At 46.6% G+C, this 18,528-nt stretch overlaps 1 protein-coding gene across 8 annotated transcripts in view; it reads right to left on the bottom strand.

Moving 5' to 3' along the window:
• The window catches only part of ADAMTSL3 (ADAMTS like 3), a 242,883-nt gene that overhangs the window by 91,058 nt on the left and 133,297 nt on the right, over positions 1-18,528 (bottom strand). For all 8 annotated transcript variants that reach the window (XR_012127161.1, XR_012127160.1, XM_073227130.1 and 5 more), the window contains 5 exons: positions 13,836-13,993; positions 9,453-9,564; positions 4,460-4,598; positions 3,320-3,370; positions 2,424-2,628 (listed from right to left, as the gene is read on the bottom strand). Coding sequence is in view for 6 of the 8 variants with exons in the window: in XM_073227130.1 (XP_073083231.1) it covers positions 2,424-2,628; positions 3,320-3,370; positions 4,460-4,598; positions 9,453-9,564; positions 13,836-13,993 (665 nt within the window). In the remaining 2 variants the exon portion in view is untranslated. The remainder of the gene's footprint in view (positions 1-2,423; positions 2,629-3,319; positions 3,371-4,459; positions 4,599-9,452; positions 9,565-13,835; positions 13,994-18,528) is intronic.

An 18,528-nucleotide genomic window follows, 5' to 3' on the forward strand; every position in this document is an offset into this window, starting at 1 on the left:
CGGTGAGATTCTTGTTCATGAAGAAATCACAAAGGCATTAACGTCTCATACACAGGGTAGCCACTGATCTACATGAATGTTAAACACAAAGTGTTAAAAACAAAAAGTGAGATAATAATATGTACAGAAAGCGCTAAGGCTGATCTTCTATGATTCCTACGCTTCGGGGCCTCTCCCGTACAAGGCCTCCGTCCAATTATCAGCCTGAAAAGTATTTCAGATGAGGTCACAGCTCAAGAAAAACTGATGTGGCCTGAAATCTTTCTGCTCAAATATGAAAGAAATTTGAAATAGGCTTTCTCAAATTTGATTAATAAAGTATGTGACATGATCCAGGGGCGCCCCTCCCTCCCCCACACGGTTTCCTCTGCTGTTTGCACATTGCATTTGTGTGATCGGTTGTTACAACTGCTGAGCCAATGCTGACACATTATGATTAAGTCCAGAGCCCATATTAGAGTTGTCAGGTCTAAAAAATGTGTGATTTCTAATCATTTCTTTATTATTCTAAATAAAAATTCACTTAGGTCCCCGATATTTTCATTTTGCATTCTTTGTTCTTAAAGAGTCATCTCCAAATTGTATAAACCTCAGGCCCCACCAATCCAGGATCCACCCGCCCCCCAGGAGAGGCTGATGGTCCCGGGCATCCACTACAGAACAGGCACCATCCCGCCTCTGTGGCCTCACTGCCTGTCCCAACACAGCTGTAGGTCAACGGCTCCATTCCCTTGAAAGGCGAGCAGACAAACAGCCCACTACCCTAGGACCTTGCCAAGGCCACGCGGCTCCCGTGAGGCTGACTGGGGCACGCCAGGGCGTCCTGTTGCCGAAGCCGGGGGTTTCCCACCTTTCCAGTTGGATGCATAAAGCTCAGAGCTTCCTTCCTCAGTGCGCAGATGCGCTCTGCATCACCCCAGACAAGCTCCCGGGGGCCCGGAGGCCTTTCAGAGCACACACACCCCTCCACGAGGAGCGGAGCCAGGAGACCTCCCTCACTTCTGCATGTCCTCTGATGACCGCCGAGCAAAGGCCGTCATGAATCAAGGAGGTCTGGGAGGAGACCCTGCTTCTGGAAACTGATTCACCTACCCGTAAGATCTATCAACTCGAAATACATATGATATTGACAGGCTCTTTAATACTGACCAAAAAAGAAAACAAAAATTCTGCCCAAAGAGAAAGAAAGCAATATGAGCAGGCTGGCGAATCCAAAGGCATATCAGGTCCTGCCCAGGCTCTCCAGGAAGCTGGACACTTACCCAGCGACGCCCTCAGCGTTTACATTCCCAGAACTCCTCTCTGGAGCTTAATAGATCCTTAATGATCCCTGAGGATGTACTTGATTTTCTTTTTTTAATGAAAAGTATTAAGAGCCAAAAGGAAGTGAGTAGGTTAACAATCTTTGTTTTGAAATGGTAAGTGATGATAAAGTCATGATATTGGTGGGGGTGGGGGTGGTGATACAGCAGTCAGCACAGGGGTTCAGGTAGGACTTCTAAGAGCTGAAACAAACCCTGCAGGTTATGGAAGGAAAGCGTTGATTTCAGATGCTAGATCATGCTGTGATCGTGGGCACAGAGCTTGGTTCCAAGAACTGAATGACGTTGCGGTAATAAAATCCTTCCATCTCTGTTTATTTATGTCAACAAGCTTTCCCAGTGTATATGCAAAACAAAACAAGAAATTAACAGAAAAACCAAGAATAAAATGATTGCTGAAGCCATATGTCATTCTGGCAACAGACTATTTTTAAGTGACACTCAGTTTCGTAGAAAGACTGACTTCAAATGAATTTTATGTGTAGTATATTTACCAAAGCTTGAAATATATTTTGTTGTGTTTCAGGGTGTATTAAAATTTAATAACAACAATCCAGGGGCACATTTCTCATACTTAGAGCCTCAGGGCCACAGGAACTTAAAATAATTTCAATTGCTATACACATTTTCTTGGAGTAAAGAGGAGTAGTGTAATCAATAAGATATTTCAAGCAGAGAAATGCATTATATTAGGATAAATGTCCATGGGGAGAGTGGATTAAAAACATTTCATTCAAGGGGAAAAATGCAAAACACCCAAATCATTCAAGAAGAGCTGGTTTGTGTGTTTTTTCAGCGAAAGATGGTGAGAACAGGAATCATCAGAGCATTTACATTACACTGGACACATTTTTAAAATGCTGTTGACATGTTTACTTGAAAAATGTCGGCGTTGACAGCATGTTGGAAATGACATCTGTTGACATTTTTTATTTAAACTTGAGATAAGAACATTTGAGATGTCAACCTAAATATCTGTGAAGGGGTATGTAATTTTCCAAATGTCTTTTTAGAGCGCGCATGAAAAAGAATTAATAACACATGGCAAATCATCATTAAAATCTGAAATTTAACTGGAAGTGGCACGTTCTCGGGCCTTACCTGAGACCACTCCATGGCGACCCACTTGGGACAGTCAAACAGATTGCAGGTCTGCATGACCTTGGGTTTGGGGGCGTACATGCACTTCCACTCGTCCACCTGCAGGACCTCGCCGTGCATGGACTCCTCCACACACACGAAGCTCCGTCTCTGAATCCCGCCTCCACAGGACACTGAACACGCCGTCCAAGGATTATGTTCCCAGCTCAAAAGCAAACACGCAACACCACGTTATTTATTTGCTCTTTCTTTGTTTCTTTCAACTTTGCAATGATGGTTGCTTCGAGTACAGCTTCCAGACACCAGGTGTGGTTCAGCTGAAGGAGTGGGGCATTTACGGTCCCAAGACTTTCATCTTAACTGCCACCCACAAGCGACAGCCACACGTGGTAACTCCTCTGTCCCTGAGGTCACTGTCAACTGGGAATCATATTCCTGCCTCGCTCCCTTTCAGAGGGCCATTCTGAGAATCAAACTAATTAAAGTTCAGAGTGTGAAAACATCTGTACAATGTCTCTGAACTGTAAACACTAGTGGATAATACTACTAGAGAGTCATAAAAACTCAAAGCCAGAGAGGACCACACTCATCATCTGGGTGCAGAAGAGGATGCAAATTTCCGATTATTTTGAAACCCTTGCGCTCTGTGTAATACCCAGTTATCCAAAATAGTGCTCCACCTCCAGGGACGGGACACGTCGCCTCTAGGACCAGCCTAGCTGTCTTGTTCTTAAAAAGAGCTTTCTTACTGAATTGAAGTCTGTTTCCCCTCAGTTCTCTGTAAACGGTCTTGTACCTATTCCTCTTAACATTTTAGGCCATTGCTAACAGGCACTACAGCTCCTTGCAAACTACTCAGAGCGGATTACAGAACGGAACAGGAAACAGTAACTCACCGTGGGAGAGGTTGGAAGTGGTCATAGGGCATGATCTCTTTAAATCCATCACTACAAATGAAATCGTTGTGAAAATATCATTTCTAAGTCAAGGAGTATACTGATTGATTTGACTAATACAGATTTAACATCCCCAAAGACAGAGCTCTTTCAAACTGAAAACTAAATATGAGAAGGGTTGTGAACTATTTCCCCAGATTCAGCCACTGTCTCCTTAAGTTGCAGGACCATCTCTAACACACACCATCCACCCCCAGTTATATGAACATACAGAAAATGGAACTAGTGCTTCACATTAATCAGAGGAAAGAGTTTCCCTTAATTCACATAAGTCTATTCCCTTGTTGTGATCTAAAAAGCTTATTCTGATAAAACACATTGACAATATTAACACACTGTCATATTAGTAGGATCTTCAGAAAACCGTTTTATTTCACCGAATTTGTACTTTTAAAAGGTCTCTAGTAATAACTCTGTTCACTCAGGATAACAGGAAATGGGCGGGTCAGTAGTGAAACCCACTGAGTACGCTTCCTTTTCCCCTTGCACACTTCTACCTTAGCCAGCTGGCAGACAGATATCTGGGTGGCGGGGGTTGGGGCTTGATATTGCGTTGTTATTTTAAGATACAGTACTAAAGCCAGGAAACTTCCTCGGGCAATTCAACTCAGCAGGCACTACTACCTTCTGCAACAGGATAGTTTATGCATAGCTTTCCTGCTATGGCATTAAAACTTTTTTACTTCCTGGCACAGTGCATCATTTATACCGAATTGAATGTGAACATTTCAAAAGTCAAAATGTGGCAACGGGTGATGCAGTTTAAATCTAAAATGCTGAGTTCAAGATACTCGTGGTTGGCAGATGGACTAGACATCCTACTTAGGTGGAAATGCTTTAGAAGTGCAAGAGATTCATTGTAACAGGTTCACTATAAAGTGTTCAATGTCACGGCACCTGGACCCAGCCTAGGACGAGTGAGCCGAGGAGCGGGAACTCTGACCACAGCCACGGGTGCGGCCGACTGTCCCTGCATGTGTCCCAGGTCATGGACGGAAACGCCCCTCTGCAAAGACCGAGCTGTCTGAGCTGCGGCTGATTTCTTTCCAAAGCACAAAGGGCAGGGGTGACGATGCAAACCTTGATGGGCAAGGGTCCATGCTGCACTCCTTCAGTTTGGGCTTGGGCTTTACATTTTCAGGGTAGTAATGGCAATAATGGTCAGGAACCACCCTCTTCAAGCGGATATCCACACATTCGGCAGAATTGAGCTGATAACCTAAAGGGAAAAAGGAGTCTCAATATTCTGTCTGGGTCACTTTTACTTGACTAAGTTATCCCTTGTGTCCACTTAAGAAACTCAGTCCAGGGGTCCTCAGCCCTGGCTACACCGCAAACCACTTGTACACCAGTGTCCAGGTTTCTCCACGGTCCAGTTACAGAAGAACAGGCAGCTCAAAACTCAATGTTTTAAAAACAGATTCTCAGGGGCTTCTAAGATGACTAAGATCTGTGGCCAAGAATGACTAGTTGAACTAATTGCGATAGTTTTACCGATTTAACTAAAAAGTTACAACAGATCCCTTTAAAAACTGCTCGGGCCACTGTGCAGAAGGCCAGCCATTCCTGGGCACTCTGCTCACTGTCACCTCCAGCCAGGGGGCTGCGCGAAGCCCCTCTCTGGTTTCCTGATTTCCTCTCCTTCCCCATCACCACCCCCGGAGACACCTACGCACAGCGTCTATGCCCTGAAATACGCATCTGTCAGGTAAGGTTGTGTGGTATCTGTCTTATCTGAGCAGGCGACACTGTCTTCAGTCCTGCTGTTTTCTCCATTTCTCAGGCAAGGTTACATTTTGAGAGCCACCCCCTGTCTCCCGACTGTGGCATAGACCACACTTCAGTGGTTTGCTGTCCTGGGGCATCAAGGGTGCCTCTGAGGCCAACTAACTTCTGCAACTGGAGAACAAGTACTGTCCATATAATGGGGAGATCAGAACCCCCCACAAACCTTCCCCTGCTCACAGGCCTTCAGAGGAGAAAGAAGGAGGTCTGACTCCCGATTCTTCTACATTCAATTTCCACAGCCTCTGGGGAAAGTGAAGATTACAAGCAGACGAGGGCCATACATTAAAAAAAAAAAAAAACAACTCCCAAAATGATGCTAATATTTCCTGAAAGATCTGGTTCCAGGATTCTTGCCACTATATAAGTGTCATGTTAAGTTAAAAAAATAAAAAGATAATTCAAAACCAGAATGCTTTTCAGGGGGGGAAAAAAAGGCCTCGAGCTAAGCTGTCAGCCTCAGCCAATTGGTCTTCAGGTCTAAAAATACATTTAAAGGCCTGATTGCCGAGAGGAATCTGATTTTGTGGACCAGGAGACAGCTTTGTGCAAGTCACGCCTTGGATGTCGGCTGAGTGTAGAAGCACAGACTCATGTGCATCATGAAAAGCAAGGTCGGAGCCACAAGAATGAACGTCCAAGTGGAGAGTCAGTAACATGATACTCGGGCACCAGTATCTGCCAGAAAGCATGCAACGTCAGACGGCGATTGCAATCTCGGTATTTTCTCCAGACCGATCTTACGTGTCCCCCGCACATGATTAGAGAAAGGACCATCCCCGTACCTTAGAGACCAGTGAACTAATTTCCCTGATTACCCAAAAAGCGTTGAAGTGCCATTTATACAAATCATGTAGATTTGATTACTATGGTCTTTAAAGTTTGGTAATGCTTTCCTTGTGGTGTTTTTATTTTGTGGTGTGCTTTTACTTTCCCCCAAACGAGAATGACATTGCAGCTCCTTGAATCAAAATAGAACCTTTGTTCTAAATGGAAACCTACTTCTAGGAGACAAGGCACACACAGGTGTTCACAGTTTGAGGAGAGACAATTAATTTTCCTCTTTAATTTTAAGGCAGGACAGAGAACCTAAAGGTGAAAGAAATGAGGCAGACTGCCTTCCTATTTTATGAACAAATGCACTGAAATTCTACCAGCATGCAGAAAATGGCAGGCTGCAAGCGGACTCCCAGAGGCAGCCTGAACGTGCCCTCTGTTCTCAGGGTCACCGCTCTCTTGGGCAGACAGGCTCCCTTCTGGATGCTCCTGCTGAGGGTTCCGACAGGGCTCCGACAGGGCTGAGCGTGTGTCCCTTGGGCACCCAAGTCCGAGACACATGTGTTCTCTTGCTGAGAATTTAACCAGCGGAACTAAGCTGAGTCCCTTTATAAATGTCCCTCCCAGAGGAGAGGGATTCTCTTTGTCTTACGTGTCTACATGGGATCATCCCTGATAACTGTGTGAGGGCTGGTGAATAAATAAAAAAACCAGAGATGGTTGCTACTCTGCTGAGTTAATTTAAAAAAAATAATAATCCCACGATCTCTTTGCTTTCATTCTGGCGTCCTTGAGAGACTCCTGCCTTCCTGGAGCCGTGGCCCACCTGCCTGCAGGTCGGTGGGATTCTGCTCTGGATGTAAAACACACTGGTCGGGACCTACAGGTATATCCCACTCATCCTGACAGTGTGAGAGTCATGTGTGCATCTCATAACTATCACCAGAGAATGCCAGGAGTGGGGACAGCCCTGGCACCCGGAATCCCAGGAGGGGGGATCTGTGGGTTATACCGAGGCATTTTTGGCAAACTCAGGTTTAGGTTCTGACATGAGGTGTCTCCTGAGTACCCACGACTTGCCAGGCGCTGTACCGATGCTCTTTGCCATTCATCATCTCATTCTGTCCCTCAACAACGCTGTAAGGGGGATCGTCCCACCCCACAGATGGGACGACGGAGGCTCAAATGTGTCTCCCAGTTGACTGGGGAAAAAGCCAAGAAGTGAGTGCAGATCCTTGGACGCCGACCCGACTGCCCCTGCATGCTCTGCCTCCAGGGCCCTGCCAGCTCTTGCTGGAGACTTCGCCACCCTATTTTGGGGAACAGGATTGGTCCAGATGTGCGCGTCTCAGGCCCGGGTTGCAAGGATTCACTGCATTTACCCAGATCACAGTCTCACCTGCAAACAGTGCTTCACCTCACTCGGCTTCGAGGGAGGACAAATGTTTGTAAGAATTTCCCTTACAGCCTGCTGCAAAATCCGACGCTCAAAGGGCTGAAGCTAAAGAAGTACTTGCCTCAGAGCAATGTTTATAATATTCAACAAGATACATTACTTCTGTCAAGAGAACCAGAAAAAACGGAGAGGACCTGAGAGCTGGCACGACTTAAAGTTCACTGATCTGTTTTCGTTGTACTTGTTTCCGAATCGGGCCCTATTTATGACAAGAGAGGAGGGTTTTCTGCTTCAGGTAGTAATATTAAATTCTTTTTGGAAACATTAATTTTTTTTAAAACGTTCATTTAAAGAAAACACCCTAAGTGCATAACAGTGCAGGGGTGACGCACACAGGGCCACAACAGCGATGTGAATACACAAAGGCACTTCTTCAGAGAGGCGGCTCTCAAGCTTGAGTGCACACCCAGCCTCCCGGAGGGCCCGTGGGAACAGACGGCCGAGCCCCACCCCGGAGATTCGGATTCAGTGAGGCCAGCGCGGGGCCTGAGATTCTGCATTTCTGACAGGTTCCCAGGAGGTGCTGGTCCAGGGACGCCCCTCTGAGAACCTCGGCTGCAGGTTTATGATCAAGTGGCCACTGCCTGAGCCTGACTTAGGAAGATGAACGAGACTAACTGGGAAGATTAATGGTTTACTTTCTTTCTAGTGTCCCATTCAGTCCTCAGACTGTTTCTCTTCTGTTCCCAGGGACACCAGCTTCTTCTGGGATCCGGGTGGCCCAGGGCCCCTCGCAGAAGTGTCTGTCTCCTGATTTATTAAGAAGCCTAAATCCCAGAGGGAAGGGGTCCAGGCTGCATATTTATGGAAACCTGACATTGGCCGAGGAGCCCTCCTTGATACACATCACTTACAGGAGAGAGGGCAGAATCCCGGCTCGGTTCTGGCCCTCCGAGGAAGGAAGTGGATATTCTGTAGCCCTGGAGGGAACAGAAGGTTTGGGGCTGGGCTGAGTTAGGCTGGGCTGAAGGGGGAGGGCTTATTCTAGCTTTCCAAACAGAACCATGAGTGAGCCTGTGCACGCTGACCAGCCCCATGTGCGCTGGGTGGTTCGGGGGCGACGTGGGACAGTTACTTAGTGCGGGGCTCTGGCATCTAGCAGACCTGCAGCCAGACCCTGGCTGAGCTGTTCACTAGCTGAGCAAACTTGAGCACATTCTTTACCTTTCCTAAGTTTCAGTTTGCTCACACATGGGATGAAAACAGAGCTTTCTGAGGGTGGTTTGGAAGAACACATGTTGGCGAGTAGCCTGGCACGTGTGGCTTGACACCCGGCAAGTGCCCAGCTGCCTGGAACTCTCAGGGAAGAGTCAGCAAAAGTTCCTCTAGCAATTCTAGTAACTCATGGTTTCTTTGGACTAGTTAAGACTCTTCAATTTAGAAGTTCAGTTCAGAAAAAAGAGAGTCATCCTAACGGTGGCTCTGGTGGCCTTGTTTGCTCCAGAGGGTCACTGCTTCTCCACGGCAAACCCAGTTATCGTCCACCCAAATGTCCGCAGAGAAGTGAAGCTCGTGTGCAGAGCCCTCGGCTGCACAGGGCCCAGAACCCTCCTCAACTGCCTGTGCCATCCCTGGACTAAGCGCGCACCGAGCGGGACCTCCCCTTCTCCCTTAGCAGACACCCTTCGTCTTCTTGCTGAATGTATCCCTCGGCACCTGAGCCGAGACTGGCTGGAAATCTAAGCACCAGAACTAACCCATCCTTAACTGGACTAGGCCAGGCAAGTCGCTTGGTCTCTGTTTCTCAAGTTTTCCACAGAAAACTGGAAATACTATAAGCCTCATGGACGATCAGGAAGAGAGGTGCAAAAACACATGTAAACAGGCTTCCAGCTTTTTGCTAAAAGCAAAGAGTGTTTTCCGAATCCCGTTTGCACCTATTCCCCAAGAAGGAAGCAAATGCACACATCACCGCCCCCGCCACATCCCAGGCTGCGCAGACGCTGTGTGATAGCCTCTAATTACCTCACCAATTTTAAAATCAGCTTCAAACATGCAGATGCGTCATTTCCAACCCTGAGCTCTAACTACTCATGAACGCAGTCGGGGCCTCACCTCCTCCACACGTCACAGTGCAGGGAAAGAAGTCGGTCTGTCTCCACTGATGACTGACGGGCTGGTAGAAGAAGAACTGGACCACACTGTCCTTGGCCACAGGGTACCTGGTCTGGACAGAGAGAGCTGTGATAGCGCGGCTGCCTGCGGGGAGCCGGGGCTTCCCACACCCTTCAGAATGCGAGGCTACACTTCACTTTCATAGATGGTCACATGATTAACATAACAGACCAGAGGAATGAGTCCAAGGATTTGAACATGTGATGGATCTAGATTTGTCGTAAGTTGGGGTTCAGAAGATCTTCAACCAGTGTCCTGGGAGACATTTTTCCAGATAATTCCATGCCTGTGAGTTCAAAAATGTAGATGGACTTTTTAGTTTGTTTGATTGTTTAACATCTTTCTCTTCCTGATACATTTGATTTCAGCTTCCACAACAGCAAGGACTAAGGCACTCTGGGTTTGTTTACAACATGGCACATAAGTGGATTCTTATATTTTTAATAATAACATCTTTAAGCAGATCCTTCTGAAAGCACGACTGCAGAAACTCAAAAGTAGATGAATATGTCGTGTTTACGTATAAGCATTCCAGTACCTAACCAAAGAGGCGCGGGGACACCCTAAGAGTGAGCAAGCAATGATTGACAGACATACGGTGATTATTTGCAAGCAGCAAGCTCTCTCTGTGCTTTTTTCTTTTCTTCTCTAATGATTGAACAAATGAATGAACTGAGGAAAACTCCCAGAATGCACTACAAAGAGAAAGAAAGGGAAATGAAAGTTAAGCTCATGGAGGACAGATCCAGAAATGCTGACATATATAGGAGTTCAAGACAGAGACAACAGGAGAGCGTAAAGGACACTGACTCTCAATGCTGTGCCCTGTGCTGTTTTGAAACGCACGTGAATACGTAAAGTCAGTCGCTGCCTCCACTGCCCTGCAAGACCATACATAGCCTGTTCTTTGAGAGGAAGGAAAACAGGTCAAATCCTTGTCCCTGGGGAGGTCAGAGGTGCTATCACAGCTCCTCAGAAGAAAAGAGATCTTTTGGAGGACATAAATACATCCTGAGGTTGGAGGAAACTGAACGCAGAGGCGTGTATAACTGAGAAATAATGGAAAAGGCAGTTAGAAAACATTTTCCCTCAGAAACACAAAATACCGAGTGGGAGAAAAATGAGAGCAACTGGCATAAAAAGGAAGATTTCAGACCATGAGGAAGGGAGAGGTTTTCCCCCCGAAGATGGACGCCTGTCTTGAAAGAGGGGAGAAGCCACCAGCAATAGTAAAAATAGTTAAACATAGCAAGAGATGTCTTTATCAAAGCCATTTAACCTTTTATTAGGTGATTCTCATGGGCATAGACTTAATATTGACATTCACCAGCAGCTGCTTGCAGAGGCAAGCATTCGGTGAGTTCTCCCTGGATGGCAGTGCCCCTCTTACCACCCCGCCAACAAAGCACACAGCACCGGGAACTGGACCAAGACCCTCTGCGGCTACCTGGGGGCAGCATGCGCCTGTTAACGGAGCAAAGAGCAACACCTCCAGCTCTGAGACAAAATGTCATGACTCAGCAGGGCCATGACAACAGTCACAGTGAGAAACATCATTCAGGGAAACGAGAGAGGTCAGCGAGAAAGCCACGGGGGAGGAGAGAGAAGGGCAGGTCTCAGGAATGATCCATTTGCAGAAACACAGCTTCTGAAAAAGTAGAAAAAGAAATCTTGGTCTCACGGGGCAGTGCGTTGGTAGGACACACAGCCTACACGGCAATGACAGCAAAGGATCAAACGCCCTGTGGGTGTCTTCATATTTCACTCTCTCTGCCAGGACACAGCAGTTTTCGGCAGTCCATTTATTAAAAGTCTGTGTGATAAGGTTGCGTCCGGGAAAGAGCGTGTGGCGGTGTTCTTCGCAGCACACTGGCTGGCAGCACAGTGCCCTGGGTGGGCACAGCTGGCCTTCCCCCCACACCCCCTCTCAGGCTGAAGCCAGGTCTTCCGGCTATGTGCCAGTTCCTTTTGATCAACTGGAATGGAAGCGATACAAGGAAACGCATGGCTGACCATCATCGGTGACCTCAACGCCCTTGACCTCCCAAAGCACAGCTGTTGCTCCACTGCCCCGGGGAGCCACGAAGACGTGAACTGAAGGGAGGAATCCGCATCTGAGCACACGGGCGGGGTGACACTAGTGGGGAGAAGTGACCAGCGGGGAAAGATATTTCCTAGAAACCCACACGACTAGACTTGTAAGTCAGGGAAAAACAACATCAGAGGCATTTAGCTTCATTACACGGTCTCTGATTTTGCCAAATTCGCTCCACCGCACACACCACATCCATGAAGGACGGTGGCTGTAGGCATGAACATGAGGCTCAGTTTAAAACCCTCTTTGATAAATATCTATTTTAAAAAACCTATTCAGTCAAGAGAGATCTAAAGCTTTCCAGAGGTTGAAGTTAAAGCCCAGAATTATTTATTAAATCTAAGAAAACCAGGACTCAGTGACGGGAAAATAGGACACTGAGTACTAATCAGACTGTGGCCATATGCTACTAAAATATACTCTAGTAAGAGGTGAATACATAATTTGGGCAGGAAGGTGTCAAATTTTTAATTATGCAAGGGATATATGAATATGTTCTTTGTAAGAATTACTTTAAGTATTAGAATAGTATAAGTAAAACTGAAATCACGCCCCCAGAGCACCTATTCCCTCTAAAAAAGCCATCGTTTCTCCTGTGGTTCCAGTTTGGGGTATATCCTCTCAAATCTTAAGAAATATAGGCGCACACTCACAGAAATATATAGTTTGTGCATATGCACTTCTCTGCATGGTGTCAAAATACAACGTATTCCCCACGCTGGCACCACTAGACATTTTAGCCTTGATGGCCATTGTCCCATCCCAACACTGGGCTGCCTCCTGGCCTCCTGCTCAGTCTGAGGTCTCCATGCTGCCTTGAGAAGAATGCAGGTCTCTGAGTAGGAATGAAGGGAGAATTTTTTTTTTAAGTGTGTGTGTGTTTTACTACCTGAGAACCAAACGGGAAAGGCCTACGAGGAGCAAAACAAGTTTATGGTTCATGCTCGACCATGGATGAGAGAGAGAGGACAGACAGACAGGCGGCACCTCTGACCTTCCAGAAGGACAAGAGCATGGGACCGATGCTCTGAGGGCCCGACCCAGAAGTCCCTTCAGTGCCTGAGAACGGCAGTGGGAATGGCTGTGAAGAGCGCCGGACGTGCACACCTGCACCATCAGGAGCACAGCGGGGAGCAGTGCGGACTGCGGCAGGGAGGGGGTGCCCTGCCCAGCAGGCAGCTGCCGCCCAGTTGCCATGGCACAGTCAGTACAAGCAAGTTGGCAGATCTCCCCATTTTCAAAGAAAAGCAGAAAATGCTATTTTTACTATTTTTATGCTAAAATCCTCTGATTTTTTTAAAGTTTGACCATTTAAAATCCAAAGTTGCAGAACAACTGCACCGGCCACCTCGTGGCTGGTCAGGCTGCAGTGAACCTGGGGCGCAGGACACGGTCTGCAGCTCTGGGCCCGCTCCACACGCGTTTCTTTGCGGGCATGAGTGAGGTCTCAGTGCCATATTCTTTGACAAATTCCTGTGCGGAACACAGTTCCTCTGAAGGCATCGTGTCTTTTCACAGGTGAAGATGTCGCTCGTAGTTACGGCCATTTTCTTCCATTTCCATTTAACGTGAGTTTCTAAAATGGGATGAAACCACTCCCCACCCACCCACCCACTGAAATTCACTTTTTTTCATGGCTTCAGTAACTTCTGTCTTATCAGAAGTATTTCAAATTGTGTCACCTTGGAGATACAGTGGCCACTGCATTTCATGTCGTCTGAGGAGGACAGATGCCCCCAGTTTACTCAGAGAGGGGAGCAGGCTGCTGGTTTCGGGTGAGAGAGTCCTTATGGGGGGCCTGTGACAGGTCCGTGACAAGCCCATGAGGAGATGTTACCGGCGGCAGGAGCGAGGGGAGGGACGGGCCTCTTCCTCTCTGCTCTCCTTTGTAAGGACCGGCTAAAGACATGCAGCCTTTAACCATTGACCGTTTTACCAAACTCCATTTAGAGGTTTAAAACTGAACACAGCAACTAGAGGCTATAAATGCAAAACTACTCATTCCCCTATAGAGCGACACTTGCTTCTTAACTACTAGATTTTAGGAGCAGAAACTTGAGAGAAATGAACGCTTTTTAGGAATCAACTGCCAAGATGGAAATATTAATAATACACGGCTCTGTGTAAAAACAATCACTGATCACTTCCTGCTGAGCAAACTTAGTGTTTTCAAAATTCAAGATGCGCTGGGCTTCAGATGCTTGACATTTGTGAGAGGCTCACCCTACCTTGAAGATGAAATCAGCCATCAGAGGTCCTGGAATCTTAAAGGTTTCCCTCTCTGAGCCCCTCTGAAATTCAACTGTCGTGTTTTCTACAACAAAAACTCCAGGACTGTTGAAGATGTGTTCCTCTTTGCTTCCTTGAAGTGTTTTTGATTCAATAACTGAAATGCAAAAATAAAATTTAAATGAGAGGACTGCCTTAAAAGCATTTTATTTCAAAACATATTTTGCTACATATAATAGCTACGATACTCAACACAATATATACCCTTAGTTTACAAACACCCATTTATATTGGTGGAATAAACACGTAAGCTTTTTAGTTGTCCACAAAAAAGGAGCCAATGAGGGTGCTCGGTCCAGTTAGGTCTACTCAGCCCTTTGCGGTCATTTCCACAAGGGGAAGGCAAAAATGTCTCTTTCTTTATATTTTTCATGATGCAGCTATAACCCAGACTAAAGCTACATTACTCATCACCTATTCAGAAGATCTTCAGCACTTAGACAAAACCACAGTGAATTCTGAATTTTCCTTTTAAGAAAAAAGCTTTTTATTATTTTGCAATAATTATGGATTCACAGAGAGGTCCTGCGTGCCTTTCATCCAGTTTTGCCTGGTGGGGTGGTCACATCTGACACCTACTGTGCAAGACCAAGACCCAGAAATTGCCATCAGTACTCTGCGCGCATACAGTCCGATGCCACTGTGTCACACGTCACCACAGTCAAAGCGCCCACCCGCTCCACCCCACGAAGCGCTCTCGCGCGCGAGCTACACAACCTCGTCACTCACATTTGCTTCTATATGAATACAAGGGCTTTTACATCTCCTAGAGAAAAATGCCAACAGTCTAACCAAAACAGCATTTCTACTTCATTGAAGTGATTTCTTTCCTTTCTTCTTCTATTTTGCAAATGTCACCACATTTAAGAGACCTGGTCTGAGGTGGAGAGAGGCAATTGAAAAAGAAAGCGTGGCTGGAGGCTGGGGCCCCTGCGTTTCGGGCCTCCGCTTCTGGCCCTCTGCCTTGGGCTCTCCCTGCTGCCTGGAGCAGAAAATCTCCCGTGTCCTCCTTCACTCGGAAGCCTACGCTTACATCGCTGCTATATGTGCTGCTGCTTTAACCATCTCGACTCCATTCAGTGTCAAACTCAGAAATGGAGAACTGGTAAGACTGAGTGGCCTGGCGTAGGGGCTGCAGCCTGCGCGCTGCCGTGCGCCCCCTGCTGTCCTCGGCTGGAGTCCTTGGGCCACTGCAGCAGCCACAGCAATTCAAGCGCCCTGGACAGACTGCATGCCAGGCATTAGGAGGCATCCCCGATTATCCCCGATTATCCCCGACAGGCAGGCTGGGAACTTTCCTGGGAAAATTCAAAGGCTGGACAGGAGCTACCTGCTCCGCAGAAGTCATCAGCGGTCAAAGAATAACGCTGGCCACACTCAGGCACGCACAACCCCAACCGCTTTGGCCCTGGTCTCCGCGACCGCAGTAGATTTTTGAAAAGCATGAGATTAAATTCATTTCCTAGTTCCAATGAAGATATAAAACTGGGTGTTATAAAATGAGCTGTCAGTAAAAATGAGATGGGAAACTCGAGAGCGCAGGATGGCCCTCCACTGGATGAATCAGCCCCTCAGAGTAAAAGGAGGAAAACCAATGAGCATTCAGCCAATATCAGAACACAAAATGAAGCCGGACAAAACCCATCCTCAGAGAAGGCATGCAAAACCCCGAGTTTCTAGACTAAAGTTTTGCCTGCAGTGACTTGATTAAATTCCAATAGTGTCAATGGATTCTGCATCTGCACTGGGGCTGTGATCGCTTTACCACGGGCTTAGGCTTCTGATCACAGCTCTCCAGGTATCCCCAGGCTGCAGTTATGGCCGGGGTGTCAGGTCTGGGAAGGCGATCAGGGCGGAAGGGAAGACCTGTAGGACATCCAATCCCTAAACCAAAGGCCAGCATTTCTGTGAGTCTGGTTTCAGTGTTTGGTTCTTTTATGCCAAGTCTATTCCATTACTTCAACAGTGTCCAAGATCTTTAGTGATGAGAACAGGAGGCTGAAGGAGCAAAACCAGTTTTCAAGAGCACGTGAATTCCCTGAAGCATTCTTTTCCCCCACGGAACCATGTGCTTATCAGAAGGTGTCTTCACTGCACAGAACGGGGAATAAAGACAGGGGAAGTGATTTGAGGAAGATGGATTTTACGGATACAAATCTTTGGTTATCTGCACTAACAAAGCCACTGTGATGAGTCCACAGTGAAGTGGAGGCTGCTGTAGTTCTTCAAAGGTTGTCAATTTTATTGGTAGTAAACGTACTTTTCCCTTGTGCTTGTACCTCTTAAAATCAGTGACAGAAGTTTGTGAAAATCAGCAATTCAGATGACGCGCTGGCTTACGAACACCTTTCTTAAAGTGTCTGTCAGTTTCCGGCCTTCCCACAGTTAACCAAAGCCCTGTGTTGACAACGTGCGCCTGATGGCTCATGAGAGCCCCCGGCCCGCTCGCAGCTCATCAGATCTCAAGCTCCTGCTGACCCCTGCGTGGTTTCAGCAACAAGCTGGCTGGTGCTGGGTGGAGACCCCAGGAAGCTTACAAACACCCCCAACTGCTATGAAGGGGGAGGATATGAGCTTCCTTTCCCGATGCCCCTGCCCACTTCTTTGCCACCAAGTATTCATTCTACTTATTCTGTTTACTGTCTGGTTGTTCTGCCTTTAGAACTCATAAAACTCTTTTTGGAGCAGAATTTTTGCGGATTGCCTGTAGTGTAAGAAAAGCAGGCCCTGTCATGGCCTATTTTTGTTTTCTGAGACATCTTTTTGATATGCCATACCATTCGCATGCCTTAAAACTCACCCATTTAAAATGTTGCTGGGTGGTCTCAGTCTATGCACAGGGTGGTGAAACCATCGCTGTGATGGAGGTCCAGAACATTTTTGTCCCCCCAGAAGAAACCCATGTTCATGAGCAGCCGGCTCCCCCTTCTTCCCACCAGCCCAGCTCACCCCAGTCCACTTTCTGTCTCCACAGACTTGCTTCCTCTGGATATTTCATATAAATGGAACCATACAACATGTGGCCTTCGGCGACCGCGTCTCTCAGCGCGGCGTGTCCAAGGACCATCCGTGCCCCAGCGTGAAGCGGTATTTCAGTATTTCAGTCTCTGTTATGACCAAATAATATTCCACAAACGCCACATTTACTTAGCCACCCATCAGTGGCACTTGAGTTGCTTTCACTTTGCAGCTATTACGAATAACGCTGCTACGAATATGCAGCACTTTGTATTTTTTAATCCAAAATGGTACTTGCCAACGTGATCCCTCAAATGATTCGTAAAATTTTGATCTGGATGATTTTTACCTGTTCTCAAAAATCATGTTCACATGTACAAGGATGAGGGTTACTCTCATCAAGAGATGGGGGCTTTGAGCCATTTTAAGGAAGCTTAACAAACCTTTTAATGTTTCATTACAGAGAAAGCCTTGAAGGAAGTGACCATTAAGTAGCTGTAAACCTTCTAGTATTTTAGTTAAAAACAATCAGTCACAGCCTTTTAGTCATAATTCATGTAACGAAGTGGAGGGTAAAAAAGGAAGCTTTGCAATAATTGCTCACTCACCCTCACTGGCCCAAAGGTGTCCCCTAATTTGAATCATAAGGTAGGGCAAAATTTCTTTTTTTTTTAGGATTTTAATCTATGTTATTAGTTACCTTAAACCTTTTTATTTAAACATTTTGATGTGAACTTTTCTCAAAGGACATTTCTGTTGGGATGTTAGTACCAAATCAAAAACACACCAACAATACACATATGCACATCCATGTGCACAAACGCATGCGTGTGCACACACACACACACACACATACACACATATGTACAAGCTGACAAAAATGTAAGATGCGTACGACCCTCAGAAATTTTTAAAATTTTACAGTCTAAGATGGTAGCTCAGAAAAAGTGGCAAAATACATACTTTGACCCAGTGGACCTTGATATGTGTGGTTTTAAAATAATTATACTGCTTTGTACTTTTTATGGAACGAGAGAGCTGAGCACAGTAAGCGTCTTGACGGCCAGGGGGCCAGTCTCAGCACAGACCCACCTTCCTCTGAAAAAGACGAAGGGAGCCCTGCATGTGGCCGCAAGGAGACCTTGGAGAGCAGCAAGCTTTGGTACTTCCGGTTCCTTTGGGTCCTAGGAGACCAGGAGAACCGAGACAGGGCTGTCAGCTGACTTGGGCCAAGAAGCAGTGTTCAGATGCAGCCGTTTGGGACACCAGCGAGGACCCCACGGACCCTGCAGACCTGCAGCTGCGAGGCACTCCAGCAACTGCACTGGTACAGTTCTGTGTTTTAAATTTTGTTTTGTTTTGCTTTTTCCCAAATCACTGAGATCTCCTGAAGGCTCTTGAACCCTAGGTTACTCTCCACATAGAAACAGTTTATTACATATAACTTGATTTCCTCTCCCATGAGGAGATTAATCCCAAACTGGTATATATCTCCCTGGGACATGAGAACAGAAAAACTCGGGACATGCACCAATCCCTAGGGGTAGAGATGATCTCAGAGGGGCGGGCAAAATCCCGGAGATGTCTGCGTACCCACACATGAATGCAAAGAAAGTGGGGGGATCTTTTGGCTCAATAAACCTGCAGGAAATAATAAAAATGTTAAGGTTAAAT

The sequence above is a fragment of the Manis javanica genome, chromosome 18 (assembly GCF_040802235.1).
Source record: "Manis javanica isolate MJ-LG chromosome 18, MJ_LKY, whole genome shotgun sequence".
NCBI lineage: Eukaryota > Metazoa > Chordata > Mammalia > Pholidota > Manidae > Manis > Manis javanica.